Source organism: Parasteatoda tepidariorum, chromosome 7 (genome assembly GCF_043381705.1).
Source record: "Parasteatoda tepidariorum isolate YZ-2023 chromosome 7, CAS_Ptep_4.0, whole genome shotgun sequence".
Classification (NCBI taxonomy): domain Eukaryota; kingdom Metazoa; phylum Arthropoda; class Arachnida; order Araneae; family Theridiidae; genus Parasteatoda; species Parasteatoda tepidariorum.
This window is the reverse complement of record NC_092210.1, coordinates 78,510,888-78,532,923: the sequence shown is the minus strand read 5'-3', so window position 1 is coordinate 78,532,923 and position 22,036 is coordinate 78,510,888. Positions and strand designations below refer to the sequence as shown.

At 30.0% G+C, this 22,036-nt stretch overlaps 1 protein-coding gene across 1 annotated transcript in view; it reads right to left on the bottom strand.

The window, feature by feature from the left end:
* Positions 1-17,382, bottom strand: part of LOC107455402 (sorbitol dehydrogenase-like) — a 19,671-nt gene extending 2,289 nt beyond the window's left edge. The window contains exons 1-7 of the mRNA XM_043039638.2: positions 17,284-17,382; positions 16,128-16,161; positions 13,375-13,539; positions 12,828-12,987; positions 8,923-9,041; positions 6,031-6,096; positions 855-1,030 (exon numbers count right to left, since the gene is read on the bottom strand). Coding sequence (XP_042895572.1) covers positions 855-1,030; positions 6,031-6,096; positions 8,923-9,041; positions 12,828-12,987; positions 13,375-13,539; positions 16,128-16,161; positions 17,284-17,337 — 774 coding nt within the window. The 5' untranslated portion in view covers positions 17,338-17,382. The remainder of the gene's footprint in view (positions 1-854; positions 1,031-6,030; positions 6,097-8,922; positions 9,042-12,827; positions 12,988-13,374; positions 13,540-16,127; positions 16,162-17,283) is intronic.
* Between the last annotated feature and the right edge of the window lie 4,654 nt (positions 17,383-22,036).

Below are 22,036 nucleotides of genomic sequence, written 5' to 3'. Positions count from 1 at the left end.
ATATAAATTTTGCTTCAATATATTTTTTTATTGATCAAAATAGTAGTGATATTTTAGGAGTAAAAATAATAATGAGCAGAGACATAAGGGGCTAAACTTTTTACCTTAAGGGGCTAAAAATTTTAATTTATGCTGTGAAAGGGGACAAATAAAATAATGCACATACAACTTAATATAAATGATATAGGAAACTATTGGTGGTTCTTAAAGATTAAGTAATGGTTTGTAAACATAAGATTATTTATTTTCAGCTGTTACAATCGTCCCTTTACTTATTGTTACAATCGTCCCCAAGACGCCATTTCGGCTTCATTTGTTAAAAACAATGCTTGTTAATTATAAAAATTCTTATTCTTTTTGAAATGTTAATTAAGGTGTCCATTTACATATTCGGTTAATAATTTTTATTTGTTTAAACAAAATTACTTTGTTACAATANAAACAATGCTAGTTAATTAAAAAAACTAATATTTTTTTTGAAATGTCAATTAAGGTGTCCACTTAAATATTCGGTTAATAATTTTTATTTGTTTAAACAAAATTACTTTGTTGCAATATAATATTCTAATACCAAAAAAAGTACTTACGTAGCGTGAAAATATCTTTTGTGATGTAACTCTTTCGAAAGTACAGAAAAATGGTTGCCAGCAGGGGTGTACATGTAGATTTATTAAATACACCTTGTGCGCCACCTAGGAGCCAAATCTAGAACCGGACACTCGAAATTTTTGCTCTGTTACAATCGTACCCTGTTACAATTGACCCCACTCTCCCCTACTCATATGACCCACAGAATTCTCATGAAAACTAGCTTATTGTGAACTGAAATGGAATGAATAAATGAAAAAATTCACCTTGATGCTCAACTTTATACCAGATTCTGCGCCACTACATTCCATAGTAATATCGGGCATTCCACCTAACACCGAATCTACTTCTTTAATAATACTTTCCAAGTCTTTATTATTCACACAGATTTGGCCATTTACTCCTAAGTTTTTAGCTGCTGCAAGGCGTTTTTCGCATATATCTGCATGAAAAAAAAAAGCATTGATTCTGTTATTTACTGAAATGATTACTATTATTTATATCAGGGGTTTTCAACTTACATGAGGCCGGGGGCCACAATTTAAAACACAAATCAAATGGCGGGCCGCAACTTTATCAACATTTTATGTAGGACTCTATTAAGCTTGAAGGAACATTAAATATTACTGTCAGATTCTTACCAAGTTGTACAAAACAAAAGTATTGAATTACAAATTAAAATAAGAAGTAGATTTTCAAAAATATTTAATTGCATATTAAAAAATTCGGGCTTCAATAACTTTAATGTGCACGCATGTATTAAACAATTAATGTGCAACAGATACCTAATTGTTAAGATATAAAACTTTAAAAAGGCTGCTATTAACACTTACATAGTAGCACACATAATGCTCATTGACGAAATTGAGGTTTGTCTGCTGCAACCACCGGAGAAAAGATATTTACATTTTAAATCTAAAATTTACAAATGTATGTGTAAATATCGTCCAAAATGAGAGGTTTCAAAAAGTTAAATCGGAGAATTTCTGATACACACATGCTAAATTATATTCATAAAATAATGAAATGAAATGAAAAAGAGAAAACATACAAGATTATTTTTGAATTTGAATAAATATTTTCTTGGATGCAAAACCTGAGAAATAATTTTTTTTGCACCGTTGGTATGATAAATTTCACAGAAACGAAGAAATTAGGTTTTTATTAACGAGAAAAGTATTTTAAACCCATATAGATTTTTTACGAAAATTTCCTTCCCAAAAAATGACAACTATTATATTTTAGTTCGCGGGTCACAAAAAAAGGCTTCGCGGGCCGCCAGTTGGAAACCGCTGATTTATATTATATGAACTATTTTTATGAAAAAAAATGTTTTTCAATGCGTTTTTAATAAAGTATGTTTCACATGACGTGAGGTAATCTTAATTTTAATGAGACTTTTTGAATCAATTAAAGTAAATAATTCCCATAATTCATTCGACACAATAGTGAACTTGACTGCATAATTTAACGAAGAAAGAAACCTCCTTCGATTTATGGAATAAGGCATTTGGTAGGGTTGGGCAATGTAGAAAAAATAAACGAAAAAAACATGCTTAAAATTATTGAATACGAATGAAATCGAGACTCAAATAGAGATAGCTAAATGATGTGACAAAAGACCTAAACATAATGAAAATTATACACCAGAAATTCAAGGACAACAACAGAAAGGTTTATAACAAAATCGTTCAGCAAGTCAATCTCATTACGGGCTGTAGAGTTTTAAATGAAAAAAGAGCTAAGCTTGCATAATTTATTCTTCATTGAGGTGTGAAAATTAATTTATATTTTTGAAACCTATTTAATTAAAAATCTAATAATTAGCCGGTCTGTGCGTAAATGCTAGTTAAGTAATTTGAAAGTCTGTTAGAGATCAATTATTTTAATAAATTATCAACATTTATGGCTTAAAAACTTTTTACTGCCTTGTAATTAATTAGCAACGAAGAAATGATTGATGGTTTTTTAGTCATTAAACCGTGGATTGAGAGCCTAAAATTATTATAAAAAACAAAGTTTCGTTTTGATCATGTAAGAGGGGAGCTGCGTAGAAGAGTATTTAAATAATCATATCCATTGTATACGATGTGAATTTAACTTTCTAATTAATTCACGAAAGAAGCAAATGTCCTGAATTACTTTTGATGTAGAGATCAGAAGCGCCCGCAAAAAGATTCAATCTTAATTGTTAGAGGGTTTAACGTTAAATATGCCAAATAATTAGTCTTGAGAAATATTTTAATTTCTGATATCAGGTACAAAAATGTGCTTTATTTAATTAAACATACCTTTCTTTTAACGGGTTTAGATTCTTGATCCGCAAAATAGGGTCAAGATACTAAAGGCAGTAGAGCAGTGGAAAGTGTGAAACCTTATAACGTTAATTGTATTCTTTGCTCAACTCGCCATCTCAACGAAGTCGTATTTTTATTTTTTTTTAACTCATTCCCTTCAAATTACAAATGTTGTCATTTAAAATTAAGTAGCTAAAAATAGTACAGAAATTCATGTCACTTTGCAATTCCTTTTTTAGCATATTAAAATATCTGAAAGATAAAAAAAACTACAAATTATTTGGATTTATTATTTTGGATGAATTATTTGGACTTATTATTTGGATTATTTTATTTTTAAATGATTATCCAAATAATTCCATTCAGATTTGGATGAGCTTAATTAAATTGTATAATCATGTTTATATGTTAAAAAAGTTTTGCATGGACATCAATAGTACCGAATATATGGCAAAATACTCAAAAAATAAGTGTAAATGAATTATGTAGTTTGCACTTTCAACTGCTCTCCTGGCCAAACTATTGGAATCATATATTTCCAAACTGCAGACGCCCCCTCACTATATTTCGAGGATCAAGACTTTTGCCATCTTTTTGAGAGTAGACATTTTTTGCCATCTCACATGTGTGATCAAAACAAGTTAATTAGGTAATTAATCACTAAAGTAAATCAACTCCTAAAAACAAGTTCGTACTTTTTTTAAGAAATTTTAAAATAATATACATTTATTGAATGATTCTGCATATTAAAGCACTGTAATACTTTTTTACAAGTTAAAAAAAAAATCCAAGGTGCCCCTAGAAAGGTAAATCCCTTCTACTCGAAGTCAATGATTTTGTTCAATTCAAAATTTCAAGACTGATATTTTATGTATACAATTCAGCAATATTAATCGTATTAGTGTCAAACCTAAGGATATTTTTTTTCTCTTTAAGTCATCAATCCATACGACATTCGAAAACTGATGAAAATTTAATGAGGAAAAAATTATTTTGCAGCAAGTTTCGTGATTATTGTCCAGGTTGGCTATGTATTTATACAAGTAAACACCTTTCGCACGCGATACGCTTGTCCCCTCATAGTCAAGAATAAATAAGAAGAAAAACGAACATCAAAGCATTAGAAGGAAACTTTTGATTCCGCTTCGACTGCTTGGAGACAAAAGTGCTGTCGCAGGAAATGTCGCCCCCCCCCCCCCAAGNTTTTTAAGTTCTAGAAATATCCAGAAATAGAATGAATCAAGATCTGGCCTTGATAATGGATGGGGAATGATTTCGATTTTTTATTTCTAGAAATTAATTACTTGGGAGGAAATGTGGGGACAAATAATGCTTGCGTGATATCCATGAAGGGCATCATGTCTTTTAACCGCTTATCTAACTTTAAAAATGCTTTCACATGGCTCGAGCTTCAAAAGCTTTTTCGGCTGTCGATGCCTTGAATTTAATGCAAATTCTATCACTTTCCTTTTTCAAACGTTTTTGCTATGTACTTAATTTATAATAATATTTTTTATTATAAATTTCGTTCTTTTATTCCCTTCTATCAATCACTCTTCATCGATTTACGGGAAATATTAATTGATTTAAAAATGAATTTAATGCAAATAAGGAAGATTAGTTTCATAATCTTTTCATTTCGAATTTCAGTGATGTTTAGCATATTTAGTCAAATGATTCCGGAAAATAACTCTAAAAATGACCCAACAATTTACAATACTGTAAATGCTGTTTCAAATTTGCAATTTAAGTTCAAATATTTCTATTTTTGAAATCATCTTTTTTACAACTAGTAAAAAATTTGTTTTTTGAAAATTTGTAGTTTTTTACATTCATAATACTTTTTGTTTTGATAAAACTTTAAGTATCATTTTTTTTAATATGATATTATTGTTATTTTCAATTCAAAAACATACATTTTTAATTTACATCATAATTGGAGTTGAAGAGGCTAATCATTTTTAGGTAAAAACTATCATTGTTCAACTTCGTAGCTTTATAATTATGAGCCCAATCGAGAAGACAAGGAGACAGTCGGATCAAGTATTTAGACAAACAATCCTTAGTGAAGGATTCTTGATAGAACTAACCGACACCTAAGTTATAACAAGAAAAAAAAACATGAAAATCTGCCATGTGGCAAAAGGGTTCTAGCCCATTATCAGTCTACTAACTAAAAACACTCAACTCAGGGGCACCACAGCCCATAGAGGGAATAAGCCTGGAATACCTTTCTCAGTTTTCTTGACCTAGGGTTCTGAGGTGCAGGAGCAGATGTTCCAGTTGGGTGGTCAACCGGACACTGAACCCCCAGTGTTTAGTCTCCAAGCTGGCTTGGTAGTTATTTAACGATTCACTCATAGATATAAAGGCCCCTATATTAGTCTCTGGATTCACTGAAGGGATGAAAGGCTGAGTCAGCCTTGCCGGTCTCTAGGATTGAATCCAGCTCCTGTTGTACGAGAGCGCGTCTCGCTACCACCCAGCCACCCGGTGTCACTCCGCCTACTAAGGATATTTTACGTCAACACTGTGGTCAGTACGAGCCGGGAGAAAAATTCGTATCGATCAGCTATCGCTAGGGTTTGAACTTCGGTCACCTCATTGGAAGACGAGAGCTTTATCGTTTCCTATTAGATCTTGTAATATCTTTTTTCATATACTTCTATCTCCTATTTTAGAACAAACAGTATGTTCCATGAAGACTACCTTTAATTTATACACTTAGAATCCACAACAAATATAAAAATGAAACATTTACTACACTTTTCGAGTCGCAAATTAATACTTAATCGACAAAAAAATTTTTATCAATATTTAACCAATCACAGTAGAGAAAGATCGACGAAATAAACAGCAAAACAGTTTGAATTGGAGGGAGAGGAGGTGCTTTTAATAATGGTTTCTAATTCCTTTGTCTCGCAAGCAGACCAGTCTTGTTGTTTATTACATTCAACTTCATGTGCCGTATTTCATAAAATTTTAAAAAAAGTTAGTATTTCTTTATCTAAATATCAGATTACAGCCCATATTGTGAAGAATTTCTTGTTTTCGTTTCTGATGAGGATTCTAAATATACGTGTTAGGGGCCGTCTTTACGGAACACCCTCTATGCATTTAGAATGTATTCATTGATATTTCTTACCTGTGATGCATATTTTAGTGACACCTATTGCCTTGCATGTTAACAAGTGAAGCAAGCCAATTGGACCTAAAATAATATGGGTTTAAAATTTTAAATTATAACAATAAACTTCAAAAAATAACAATGTTCCTTTTAGAATGTTCCTTTTTACTACTTCTGGAGTAAAGTAATTGCTCTAATTTTTAACATCAATAACACTAAAATTTATAACAATGAGATATCATACACAAAATTTTCAGTTAAGTTATCTTTGTGATACAGTTATAAGTAAAAAGATTTAGTGAAGGGTTCACACCCACACTAATTCTAAAAATAAATTTAATTTGTTTACCAAGCATATGCATAGCATGAAAAGAACATCAAAACGAATTTGAACTCAGCTTTTTCAAAAACAAAACCGATATAGTAAATAACTTTCATAAATTATTTTATTCAGTTAAAAAATATTTATAAATTTATCTAATATTAAATGTAGCTCTCATTGATCAATTAAAAATTAAATTAATTTTCTAACTGTAACTTTCGCGTCCGTAGTTGCATAGAAGCAAGCAACAAAACAAAATCACACTTGAATTCATACTCGATTGTAAACAATTTAATAACGATGTCCAAGTACGCTAAAATTGGTGTTTTCGGAATCAAAAACAAATCTCAAATTGCAAAAATTCATGTAAATTTGGTGAAAATGTTTTTCTATTATTTGCATTTAACTGCGTACTTTAAACTATGTATGGAAGCTTGATTTGAAGTGAATTTGAAATATAGTGCTGCTTCACACAGTTGTTTCGGTTGTTCCTCAACAAATTCAGGGAGTGCAGTTAAACAACAATGCAATTAAAGCAATAAATCATTGCAATTAAAGCAATAAATCATTGCAGTTAAAGCAATAAAATAACAATGCTATTAAAGCATTAGAAACGGGAAATTTTAATTTACAAATACACAGAAATTAAGACTGATACCGTATTGTTATTGTTCGGGATTTTTTTTATGATGAAAAAAGCTGTCTTTTTTTAAAACAAATTTATAAAAGTTTCTTTCTAGAAGGATTTAAACTTTTTGATTCCGTTTCTAGACGTAGAGTACTTTTAAATAAGTATCATTAAATATTTAATACGAACAACAACAAAAAAGTAGGAACTCTTATTTTAAGTTGTTAGTTAAGCTTAGTTTCAGTAAAACATAAAAAATATAACAAACTCAATGGAGTAATTATCCCACCCCACAGAGGTTTTCTGTTAAAAACTGCTTCTTACGTTAACTTCTGGGAAATGGTACCTTTTATAGAAGAAAGATGGAAAAAAAATTGAGAACAGTTGTTGAATATTTGGTTTTTATTTCTAATGACTTTTTTATTACTCAAATTTTTATTAGGGACACGTTTTCTCTTCGTCTTTAGTTCTCAGATAGGTGAGTTCCAAGTTGTCATGGTCACAAGTAATTAAAAAGTTTGCTATGAAATGCTTCGAACATTTTTTCGGGAAATTACATAATTAGAAAGTGTCTTCTTCTTGGAAATTCAGAAATCTTTTATCAATTTCAATTTTTTTTCCCTTTCCCGTTTTAATTTTCTTAGTAGAACTGATAGAGTCGTGAGTAGAAATGCCTGATCGCTGCTAAAGTAATTATTACAAACAAGTCATTTTGGCACTTTCAGACAGTTAGCGAGGTTTGTAGGTACGTTATTCACGTAGTACGTTATTCAAACAGCTCAATGGGCTATAGACGACTGTCTGGGAAACATCTCTAAAGATGATCAGATGACATGCCATTACAATTGCATGCAGGGGGGAAGACTTCTTTGATTTAGTAGTACAACGACCTGCGCATAAATTCGAACACTTTGAGGACCGATACCGTGCACCCTCAGTCCCTACGCAGGCTGATCAACGTGACAGTTAGTGAGTGGTGGGAAACATAATCTCAATTTTTTTATGTGTCAAGGAGTAACATACCTAACAGAGTGGTAAGATGAAAATTAAAGTAATAACATTCCACTTCTGTATTTATTACATCCAACAAAAATAGGAAAATTATGAAAAACTTAATAGCAATCCTTATGGGCTCGTGGGGTCAAAGTTGCTACAGTACTAAAATTGCTTGTTCGCAGTCACTTTTAGTTTCACACAGACAGGATATGATGACATTAAAAAAGCTTCAACTTACACACTAGAACTAACAATCCTGATGATTTCTAGAGCATTTAATGGTCATTGAATGACTGCTGCTTGGGAACAAATATTTCTTCGGTAAAGCAAAAGACAAAGTAACCCTGGATTTTGGACAAACTCACCCTAAAGGCAAAGCTACTCAGATTGACGGTACGCATTTTTAAGTTGTCAAGATCATCATAAAATCTATGCAGTAAACCATTAATCGGAATAATTAAATTGGAGGTATTTTTATTAACCCCTTAACGATCGGTTAATTTCCAGGAAAACGGTCATAAAAGTGCCTATTTTTTCATCCCTGTATCCCTGATTAGTGCTGACATCTAGTTTGAAATAAACTATCTACAATTACCTTAAAAATATCATGGTATTGCCATCTGGTGTGTAAAATGAGAAATAAAATTTTTTCCGGGCAAAAAAAAGCATTGGTTTTATTCTCATTGGAGCGTTACTACTGAACACTACATCCCGGAAATATCACGGGAGCGAAAAATGAAATAGAGGGCGAAACCTCACCCCGTCATTTTCACGGGAACGAGAAGGAAGGGGTTAAAGACATTGCAACTTTTTTTTCACTCAGTCTGATATTGGAAAAAATAAGGCAAATAATGCTAATTTAATTACCTAATGAGACAGAATATGAAAAAATTCAATTTGCGGAAAAATAATGCCTCGTTTGAAAAAGTAAACACATTTTGTTACCTGCGGAATTTATACTCACCTGCCCCACATATGAGTACAGATTTTCCTGCTCTAACTCGAGTTCGGTGACAGGTATGAATGGCAACAGATAATGGCTTTACCAAAGCCCCTTCTTCTAAAGTAACATTATCTGGTAATCTGACATATGGAAAAAGAAAAACATTGTTGCCTAAAAATAACAAATATCAAAATAATACACCTAGACTGTAAAAAAAAATGTGGTTTAGCATCTCTTCGTATTTAGAGTTGAACAACTCAAATTATTGTGTTAAGAAACACTTCATTTCAAATTAACGCCTAATTAAACGTTTAAAGTGATCAGTCAAATCTATATTCCAGTAATGGAGAAATTTTAAACCAAGTTTAGCTGATTCACACCATTTTTGAATTATTTTAACATCCAAAACCAAGTTTGACATACTTTGTATATTGCCAGTAGATTGTTTATCGATGGCGAGAATTTAATATTCTCTTTTAGGCTACTAATCACCTACAGAAACAAAGCTTAACTATTTCAAAATATGTGCATGTTTTTGGTTGTGTAGTAAGGATAATAATCTTTTTATTTTTAAATATCTGAAAATTGTATTTCATAATTTTACAATATTTTGTTAAATCTAGTTCGAATTCATCTTAGTATTCTCTTTGTGCATGTTTTATTAAGAAGCTAATTATATAAATAAAATTAGTGCATTCTATATTAATGATTCTTGCTTCAAATTGTACCATAAAAATAACTTTACTGACTCTTATGGGCCTCATATCTTACTGTTATTATGAATTTTAATGCTATTGAATATTAAAAATAGTGGCAGCTATTTTATGCCAAGTAACATAAAAAAATATTCATGGTTTTTCATTACATTAGGAACAATCCTAGGCTCTTTGTGCTATGAAATATCAAGAAACGAGAGTTATATTTGATGTTTCACTTCACCACTTTGATTTAAAGTAGTGGTCACCATGTGGAGATATTCTAAATGTTTACAGTGTAGTAAATTATTGTTCGTCATAAAGGAAAACAATTCTCATTTTAAAATTAGACCTCTCCATTTATCTAATTTAATGTATCCCTCGTTAAATCATTTAATTCAATTTTTTGAGTTTTTAAAATTTTTACTCCAAATCGCTTCATAGATAAATAACTGTATCTGTTCAAAAACAAATATTCATATTTTTTAAGATTTAACACTACTAAATGATTAAAAAAGTATGTTTAGTCTCTGAGTGATAAATAACCTATGTAACTTGTGTCAAAAACATTTATTTATTTATTCGTATTTATTTATTCATATTTATTTATTGTATGATTCAGTTTTTAAACTTATTTACTTTTGTTTAAAAATAATGTACGTTACAACACTCATTTTCTTTATTACTGTTTTATCGATAATTCGATTGCTGATACTTGAAATTCGTCACGAAAAATATTACTCTTTCCGTCATTCTTTTTGTATCAGAAGGAAAGAAATCAAAAATTAACTAAATAATTTACACCAAAAACTACTACTTATTTGTGCTAAATAATGTAACAAGCTAGAGTTCAGTGTAGAAAAACTAAGTGCGAAAGAAATCAGGAAAAAAAATTAGAGAAATAGGATTTTAAAAATAGGATTTAAATAAGTTTCTCAACGTAAAATGTTCCAGCAACCAACAAATTTGAAATTTTAATCTTTTTCTCCTAAATTTTTTTGATAAAAAGAATCAGCAAATGGGGAATTAACGGAAGAAGAAGATAATTCATTTTTATTTCTAATGAACTATGTTGCAAAAAGTTTTAGTGAATCTCAACACAACAAATGGAACAATTTTTATTTCTAATGAACTATATTGCAAAAAGTTTTAGTGAATCTCAACACATAAAATGGGAACAACTAACTTTGCACCAAAACAGTGTAGTGAAACACCATACATAACTCTTGCTTCTTAGTGTAGTATAAGACCAACACTACTCTAAGAACATTGGGGAAAAGTAGTTGCCACCATTTCTCGCATTCAGTAACAGTAAAACTTAAAATTAAAATAGGATATGATGCATATAAGAGTCAGTAAATTTATTTTTACGATACAATATAAAGTAAGAATTAATAAATAATGACGCATATCTATCTAAACACTTATCTTAAAGCAAAAGAAGAGTGTTAATCTAGCATACATCCGACAAAGAGAGAAAATTAAAAAGAATTCAAACTAGACATATCAAAACTGAAGTTAATAGAAATTAAACATTACAAAATTATTTTATACAATTGATCGATTTGTGTAAATATTCTTATGAGAACATTTTTATCTTTACTATAAAACCACAAAATAATTTATTTTTATTACTAAAAACACGCGAGCCTTTTATAACCGTTTACTTCTGTTTCTGTGAAATGTTCACCTTCTCGTGCAGTATTGTAGTTTAGAATCTAAGTTTTAGAATCTAATTAGTAATTAGTTTGTAATTAGAATCTAAGTTTTCCATCTGACAGTATATCAACGCATGGTAAAATTGCGAAAATAATTCATGAATGGAGTAAATGCATATGAGCTTGGTATAAGTTATTTCAAAAATTTGTGTTTTAATTTAACTACGCACTTTAAAATGGGTAATGAACACTCGATTCGATATTAACTTAAAATAAAGTATTCCTTCACAGATTTCTTGGAGTTTACAGCACCGAATTTGGGCAAATATTAAATAGTTTTTACAGTGTAGTTTCTGTTTCTTTGGCAATAAATTTCTACTTTGATTATTATCTTAACTTATATTATCTTCAAATATAATCTTGACTTATTCATCATGTTGTTATTGAAAAATACAACAATATCAAGAAGATTGGTCTAAGTAAGAAGAAAAACAGACAGATTATTTTAAAGTTAAAATAATGTTTCTGCCTCTCAGCTTTCTTGCTCACTTATTATTTAGAAAAACTTAGTTTCTGATCGTAAATTGCTAATATCTTAAGGTTTCAATATTGTTTCTACTATCTCAATATTGTTTTTGATATCAAGATCAAAAATATAAATATTAATAAAAACTATGTATTTTAGTGCAAATTAGTTTAACTTTAAACACAAACCATTAGCTCCTAAATATTTTTTATTATGTTTATTTTAAACTCGTATTTAGCGAAAAAACTATTTTCCCCGTCTAACGATTTACTTAGCTTTTAATCCCTTTACAACTTAACAAAATACCGTATTATATTTGATTTATTAAAAAACTAGTGGATTTCAATCGCTGCGAAAATCGTTCTTTTCTCCGTAGGAAAAAGTATTAATTTTGAATGTAAAAACTGAACTAAAATCTACTTATAAACTTTTTTATATGTAATAATATTAAAACAATTTAGCAAACGTTTAAAATATTACGCATATTTAAATTTTTAGAAAAAATATTTAAATGTTATTTCCTGTTATTATTATTATTCTTTTCAATTTTTATTGCTTTTTCTTTTCTTAATAATAAAGCAGCTTTAGTTAAATTAAATAAATTTTTCTCTTTAATACCGAGCTCAGCTACAGAATTCTCCTCTACATGTATTATTAACCCCTTCCTTCTCGCTCCCGTGAAAATGACGGGTTGAGGTTTCGCCCTTTATTTCTCTCTCTCGTGATATTGACGGGCTGGAGTGTTCAGTAGTAACGCGCCAATAAGAATGAAACTAATTTATTTCTTTTGCCCCGAAAACATTTTATTTCTCATTTTACACACCAAATGGCAGTAACAGGATATTTTTAAGGTAATTGTAGATAGTTAGTTTAGTTTATGCTAGATGTCAGCACTAATCAAATACGTAATACAAATACAAAAGCCAAAAAATAGGCCCTTTTATGACAGTTTTCTTGAAAATTAACCGATCGTTAAGGGGTTAATAATAAAAAAAGTGGAAATTATTTTTTGAAAATAGAAGTAATATCAAATTAAACATCACTTACTTGAAACAAAAATCTGCATTGTGACAATAATATCGACGAAGCATTCCTTCAGTCTTTATCGTTCCACAAAACTTAGCACTCAGACAAAGGTTGTAACGTCCTCCTTTACAGTAGTCACATTTGAGACAAGGAACACCAGGTTCTATACAAACTCTGTCACCTTTTATAAAATAGATGTTTTTAAGTTCGTTTTGAAAGCGAATACTAATCCTAGCATTCGTTTTCAAACCAATTAATGCTCAATTAAAATATGCATCATTGGAGATAATAAATTTGCTTAAAATCAATCAAAGTGATTAATTTTAAACAAATGCATCCTCTCCGGAATAACTCTTTCTTTAGTTCGATTGGCGTCTTTAGGTGTACCATCGATGTTAGACAAATTTCTAAAGTTAACCTAATAAGGGTATGCTTTCTTTATTATCAATTTCTAAACAACTTACAAATTAAAAAAATTTCTTTAAATGTTTGAAGTAGAAGGGAAAAAACTTTTAATATATAGTATTTGCATGCAGTTTTTTATTTGAAGAAAAGTGAATAAACTTACCTCTTTTCAGACGTGTTACTTCCGCACCAACTTCAATAACAACGCCGCTTAACTCATGACCCAACATCATTGGAGAAGTCATTTTATTTTTGCCAATGGCTCCGTCTTTCCAGAAGTGGATATCAGAACCGCAAATTCCAACAAAGTGAATTTCAACTAAAACTTCTGAGAATAATAGAGATGTAACGCAAAATACTTTAATAGAATAATGTACTATGAATATTATTATAAATACTATGGTACGATGTAAGAAACAAGAAACTATTATTAAATACTCCAGCTTTTAAACTGCCTCCGCATATTGTAGGCAAGTATTGTGGTAATATAACTATTTTTTGTTCTTGTTTCTATTGCCAATCGCCAATACCAGCAAGCCTACTTGGGAAACTAAACAAATTTATGGCAGAGGGTGCTTTTCCTGCTTTTCAGTGGCGCCATCTATGGCCAAGAATACGATTTCAGCCACACAAACGTCACAGCCCGTTTTACAGAGTGGATTCATTCCTACATCCATTCCTTCATCCACAGATCGTAATTTTGATCTGAACCAAAGAATAATCAGTCTCCATTTCAGTACTTCGAGAAGTATTAATTTGTTATGGAAACTTGAAGAACTTTGTGACCCCTACAGATTCAACGTGTACCAGTGCTTCGGTCGGTGGGACGTGAGCTCCCGTTCTCACGAACACGAGTCCAACGTCCTCCCAACCAGGCTNTATATATATAAAATAGCTAATATTAAAAGTAATGACGCTTATTTTTTTCTGTCCAAAGTTTACATGAAGTATTCCACTCTATTTATTGGTATAAAAGTGCCTGATTTTGCGTAAAATAATCCGTAAAAAACGTAATAAGCATAGTTAAAATGTTTGTGAAACAAACGAACAATCATATAAACAACAGAAAAAGCGCAAATGAATAAGTTCAAGCACCAGACGATTGACCGAATAAATAACGTAATAATCAGGAAAAACCAAGTTTGAGAAGCGAGTCGGTGAATTTGACCCCGATTCGAGTCCCGATTCTCCGCTGAATTGGATGGAAAAGGCACCGCGGATTACAAAGAAATCACGGATAATACAACGAAACTCAAAAAATATGGCAGAAACTTGAACAATTATTTTGAAATCTTTTTAGTAGAATTTATGAAATCTATCAATTAAACATCAATAAGAAATCTTTGCTCTACGTCGAAATCACTGAAATAACAAACGGTAGGAAAAAGAATGGTACCTACTACATACATACATCATGAAAGTGGTCATAGATAAAAAAAAAAAAAAGTATTCATTTACACAACTTGGGTCGAGAATCGATCACGTACTATACAATTTTCCACCTCCTCGTGGAACTCGCGGATAATCGACGCCATGGATAATCCACCAGTGGATAATCAGGACCCCACAAGAAGTAATAAAAATGAATGAACAAGTTCACAGGTGGCAGAGCATATAAAAATGTATTAAGCACAAATAAACAGGTTCCACAGACAAGCGGTCGAACATATAAACAATGTAGTAACAAGCAAATAAATTTGATAGGCAAGCTATTCAGCACAAATATATTACGTCATAAACACAAAAAAACAACCTTGATAAACAGACCATCATGTAATAATCCCAAACAAGCCAGCCTATGAAATGTTACAGTGCGTGTTTCAAACNAAAAAAAAAAAAAAAAAAAAAAAAAAAAAAAAAAAAAAAAAAAAAAACTCAGCATGAGAGACATGGTGGTTCAAGAGATAGAGCACTTGCTTCCCAAGTTTAAATACTAGCAATAGAACTATAGCTTGTCTTTTGTCAATATTAAATCCACTCCCAGGTCACACCTACCACAGTACTGGCGCAAAATAGAGTCAGTGGTAGACGAATCATGGGTTGGAATACCCTTGACATCAGGCTTTGCGTGGGAGGTTTTCGCTGCTTTCCTCTCCCTCAAAAAGTCCAGAAGAAGGCTAGTATAATCCAATGATCGATCCAAGACTGTTGTCTGGGTTAGGCTCAAATACTACAAAGTTGAACAATAATAGTCGTAAACTCAAAATTGCATCGGCTGCTCAACGCCGTTTATAAAATAAAATCAAAAACTAAGTTGCCTACGCCGTAGTGGCTCAGAGATGGAGCTCTCGTCTCCTAATGAGGTGACAGAAATTTTAATCCCTGAGATGACAAGTCGATATGAATTCTGCTCCCAGCTCGCATCTACTACAGTGGTGACATAAAATATCCTGAGTGGTAGACGGATCACGAGTGAGAACTCCCTATCCTTTTGGCTAGCCATTAAAAATTATCGCAGCATTTCTCCCCTTTAAAGGCAAATGTGGTTGATTCCAACAAAAATTCCAATAAACTTGCCATGTAGTAACGAAGCTATAGCTCGTCCCATAGCTTGATCCAGGAGTTCCCTTGTTTTCTGGGTAGGATTGAAAATTACAAGGCTATAGATCTGGTAACCGAAGAACATTAACAGAAGCAAATTCAAAAATGGTTTGCCAGTTTAATGCCGATTATAAAATATAAATAAATTAAACAAGCTTGTCAGGTGGATGATCAAGCCTATAAAAAAAGGTAATAAGCCCAAGCAGATAAATTTATGATGATGACAATTGAACATCTAAACAACATAAGTAGCACAAATAAACAAGTTCGAATGACGAATGATTGCAGTTGGTACCACAGTACCATCATCAGAGCCGAAACATACATTTATTGAGGGCTTTAAAAAAATAAGTTACGAAACTGTGAAATACTTACCATTCGATAGTGGTTGTTTTACCTTTCTGTACTCCTATTATTGAATAATAATTATTTTTAAACAATGGTAGAAAAATACAAAAAAATAACAGTATTTTAATGTTTCTTGTTAAAAATATTTATTTATGAGTTAAAATTTCAAGTCTAAAAGAGATATTTACTAAGGGATTTTCTAATTTTTTTCTAAACTTTCTGTTAGATAAGTCCTTCGGTTAATAACAAAACAGTTTTTTAACTAAATGGATAAATTCTTATAAAAAAAAACAGAATTAAATTTTTTATAACTACAAACTAAAGTAAACAATTTTAAAAAAATTTCATATTTTTAGCGTTTTGCAGCTTGGATTTTGCATTACACATTTTTCTGAAATAAAAGGATTACTGTTATTTTTAAGAATATCTTACTTTGTTTATTTTTACTGTATTTCGTGTGATCATAAGCAATTAAAAGTGTTTTATATATTTACAAAAAATAATTGGATTGGTTTTAATATTTTTTCAAAAACTAATTAAATAAATGCTATTGTGTTTAGTCTCGATTTAGTATTAATTTGTTTGACAGTTATAGACAAAACATAGGTAGAAGTTAGAAATATTACTAAACATTTGTTTAGTAATAATAGTTGTTTAGTAATAAATTATTACTAAACATTTGTTTGTGAGAATGAGCCCAGAACGAACAGCATTGAGAGTCTCTAATGCAACCCCCTCCAATAAAAGGCCAAGAGGAAGGCCCAAAAAGAGATGGAAGGACTGTGTAGATGAGGATTTTGCCATCCTAAAAGTAAAGAACTGGAAAACAATTGCTGGGAGAAGGACAGAATGGGAAAAGCTTCTGAGGAAGGCCCAGGCTCACAAAGGGCTGTCGTGCCAATGCTGATGAAGCATTTGTTTAGTAATAACCAGTTTTAAAAATTAAACAGTGTAAGTTTCAATAAAACTGTATACATTTTTGAGCATGTAAAAAGTGAAAATAATATCATGTAATAATGCAATAATAATAACGAGCCTATAATATTCTTTTGGTACAATACATTAGCAGATTTTAAATAAATAACATTAATTAAAATAATAATATAAATTAATCAGAATCTAACATATAATTGGATAAAAAAGCTTATAAAAATGAAAGCGAAAATAAAATTAATGAACTTACAAGGCAGATTTTTTCCGTCTCTTTCAATACCGCACATAAGTTTTTATTTTCCATTTCTGTTCTGAAGAAGTTAAATTAGATTTCCTTCGTAAACTCTATTAAAATCTTATGTAGAAGGTCATTCTTATAAGATAAAAAAATACGAGATAAGAACCTAACTAAAATAAAAAATATAAAGGAGCAGGTATCAAGCATATCATAATTAAAAATCAAAGTTCAGCGACTATTCAGAACTTTTTACTTCATTCTGCAGTTTTTGTAAACTTTAAAATCTGCTCATTTTACTTTTTCGTATAATGATAGTGTCATGATTCCATAACTGTTATTTGAATATTAATTATTTCTTGTCATTGGAAATGAATTTAGATTTTTATAGTGCATTGTTTAAAAAAGGCTTTGTGCTTTTCTGAAGATAAAAAAATCATTAAACCTTTTTTCTGTTTATAATTATATACACTTATAATTAGTTATAGGTAGATATAGAGAAACTATATGCTTTTATCAAAATAATTGTTTAACAAATTTTAAGATTTTTCTGAAAATTCTAATAAGAGATAAGCAGCATAAAATTTGCACATACGCTTTACACTTAGTGATTCCAAACTCATTAAAACTGATTTCTTACACAATTGTTAAATTTTTTTGTGAAGTAGCATCCAACCTTATTCTTGTAAATAAATAAATGAAGCATTATTTATCAGAAAACATTTTTTATCCACAGAGTATGAAAATTCAAATCCGTAATTAGCCGCAGCTATAAATATTTACTATAAATATGCATGTATACATACATATAGTATGACTATATACATGCTATAAATATATATGTATATATATTTATAGCATGACTATAAATATATATGTATATATATTTATAGTATGACTATAAATATATATGTATATATATTTTAACAAATACGGTTTATCTAATATAAATATAGTTTAACTTTTACATTTTATTCACTTTTAGTCTACCTTTCTTTAAAAAGTGAGATTTAGGCTAATTTTAAGCGAACAATTTTAGTAATTATACTAAATGAATACCCGTTCTTCGCGCAGTGTGAATAAAAAAGAGATCATTAAATCAATGCTGAAAAACACTACAAATCATGCTCAAAATTTGAAGGCATATACCGACATAATTGAAGAGCTCAGTGGAAGAAGCTGGTAAGTGACATTTTTAGGGGAACAAATAAATCCGAGGAAGTAACATAAAGTGGTTACATCAATATGGGTATGTTTAAAGTAACATTATTGTTTTTCCCGCGTTTATTTAATCTTAATATTACTAATCTAAATTAGTTTTTAGTATGCTTGTATGATATTTATTTCAAATTAAGCAGTGGTAAAGAAAATAAGGCAGATAATTATTAGTTCAGTCTTCGAATAAATTGGTAATAAAATAGTTCGGATACGGCCTCTCTGAAAATGTCACTTACCTGGTTTTTCCACTAAGTTCTTCAATTAAAGCTAAAATAATTTCAACTATTTAATTTAATATTATTTGCTGCCCTTTCAGGTGACTTTACGTTATTAAACTAAGCAAAACTAGTTTTTTGTAGATTATCAGTTAAGAATGGAGATTAACTATATTTAGCATCTCTTGGCGTGATGATATTGCTTGCTGTCAACCAATGATAGTCAAAATTTAACACCATCAAGTAATTTTATCCAGTACATATCGCTTTCAAGGTGCCGCAAAACACTTACTTCCACAATTTCGGTATTAAAACTGGCAACCAGGTAAACATAGTATTGGCGCGGTTTTAATTATCCCCAAATATATCAATGTAATACTTACTTTAAATCTTATAACACTTATTTTTGGTACATATTACATAACCCTTATACATTTACATTTTGTGCGAACACCATTTCTCAGTAGCAGCAAACTAAAGCCGAATTTTATAAAAAAAATCGAATTCTTAGAATAACTAGATAAAGAGTTTAGATCTCTATCTGCCTTTTAAAATATAAGTAGTGGTGGAAAAATGCTCTTTAAATTCTTTTTCATTCAAATATTAATACACTAGCTTTTCTACCAATAGAAAAAATATTTTCTGAAACAAAGGGAAAGCCGTTTCAGAACTCTTATCAAAACTGCACCAATAACCACAATACCAGTAATACATATTACCAAAATTAATTAAGCGTCATCTGCAAATGGCGATTTTTTACCGTTCTCCAAAACGAATAAGTATATTTTATCCATTAACTTTGATTTTTAGAACGTAGGTAATTTTTTTATTTCAGCAAATACATATTACCAACATTAATTAAATATCATTGTCGTCAATAACAATATAGCGAATTTTTACGGTTCTTCTAGACAAATTAAAACCTTTTCTTCATTACTTTTGCTTTTTAGTACACAACTTATCTCTTTTATTTCATTATCCCTATATTGGGCTGAGATAGCCTGGGTGGTAGGCACTAGGTCCATGTTCAAGACGGCATGGGTTCGATCCCAATCGCGAGTATAGTAAATGGTTACTGGTGAAAGGTAAATATGTTGAGTCACAAAGTCCTCCATGTTCCCATAACAAATCATACTGAGCCAAGAGTTTCTTTATATTCTGGATCGGCTCAAAGGCTATGGAGTTGAACATTAGTAGTCGTAAACCCAAATTTAGATCCGTTGTTCAACAGCGGTTATAAAATATAAATATAAAATATCCTTATATTACCTAAATTAATGAATCGTAATTATCGTCAGTGTCTAAATTAGTGAAGCATAATTATCGTTAAAAAATTAATGAAGCATAATTATCGTTTCTCCTGAACGAATTAGAACCACTTTCTCATTAATTTTGCCTTTTAATGCAAAAGTATTTTTTTTTTCATTTCAATTACCGTTAATTTTAAATAATTACTTTTTTAAAAACACTTTATAAAAAAGCTACTATAAAGAAACAAATAAATTCAAAACACGTGGTATGAGATACCTTAAAAAATATAAATTTGATGACATAATGCTCATTAAAAAATATAAATTTGATGACATAATTAAACCAGCATTTCTAAAAATTTATTAACCGTCGTACCCCTTGGTTTTATTAATCGATAGGCGCCTCGTTCAGGGTTTGTACTTGCCAGACTGTACAATCTGCTACTTAAATGACTTAAGTGTTAAGGTAACATGGGTGTCTACTCAAATGAATAAAGTAATGCCATGTATTTGTAAGTTACTAAACCAAATCTGCATTTTTTAAAGAAGTTTTAACCTTGACTATATATTGTAACACTATGTAGCGTGACATCCGCGGACGAAAAGCTTTTATGAGATGAGAAAAAATAGCTTTGATAAGAAAAGATGGCTTGTTAGGCATTTTTTTTTATTTGTTTACAAGTCCAATGTGGTTAAAAGTATAGAATTTATTTTTAAATAACTGCCAAAAATATTCATAACACTTATACTGTATGTTGGACCAAAAATATTGTTAAAATTTTCTTTGACCTCTAATATGGTGCATAGTTGATTAACCTTATCGTATTTCTTAAAGTTAATTACCAGTTACTATAACTTGACCCAATCAATAACATGGTTAAATTTAACTCCCTTATTTTGACAGCAGCAAATTGAAACTCTTTTTATGATTCAAAGTAGATATAATATGGTTTAACTTTGAAGCCAAGTTTTCAGAGAGTGCAGCATTTTTGTGATAAAAATAAAACAATTATAGATAAGCATCTTTAATTATTGAAGACTATTATTGCATATACTATTTTTAGCACAAAATTTAATTCCATTGCATTATTTTATTAGATTAAACTTTGTACAAATAATATTACATGTTATTATATATATTCTGCTCCACATTAATATTTAAAAATTGAGATTAAAATTATTAAACAAATATTATATCCATGAAACATCTGGTTTACAAACTTCAGAATATGCATAATTAATATGATGTTGTTTCCATAATCACGAATCTTTAACTTAATATTTAGCAATCGAGCTAACAAGTTTATTTGATTTTACTATTCGTTACTTGCGTTTACTTTCACAGTGATGGAAGTCATCGTCTTAGAACACTAATGCAGTTTTCACTGAGTTCAAACAGAAAAACTACAGACATAAGGTTAAAATTATTAAAGTATTTGTAAATGTTTTTAAAATTTTAAACAAGTGTTTTAATTTTTGAGCAAGTGTTTTAATTTTTAAACAAGTGTTTTAACTTTTAAACAAGTGTTTAAATTTGTAAACCCTAAATTTAGAAATTTGTTTGTTTTTTTTTAATTAACATTGTCTTAAAATATTCGTCTTAGGATGAAAGCACATATAATTGAAGTTTTTCAAATGAAAATAAACAGCGCATAAATTTTTCACACTAATCTTCAACAAATCATTTTATGATCCTCTATGCAAATTAAGCTTCATTTGACGCAAATTATATTTGGTCATTGATGCTCGTTACAAATATATAATGATTATGATTACTTTTAAATTATATTTATATTATTATATTTTTTGATAATATAAATATATTTATTATATTTGAAGTTTTTAAAATTGCTTTTACTACTATAACTAGAAAGGGTTACACAAAATTGAGGGAAATTGCGCCTTATTTTAAAAAATCCATTTATTCAAAATTAAAATATCATATACTCATTTAAGAGCAAAATGTATAGTCTAAAAAGGGATACGGAGGGGGAAATATGTGAGAGGGATGTTCTTTGGCTGCCGGCAGGATTCGAATCAATAATCCTCATGTTCGTAGTAGAATGGTCTAACCGCTATTGCCGT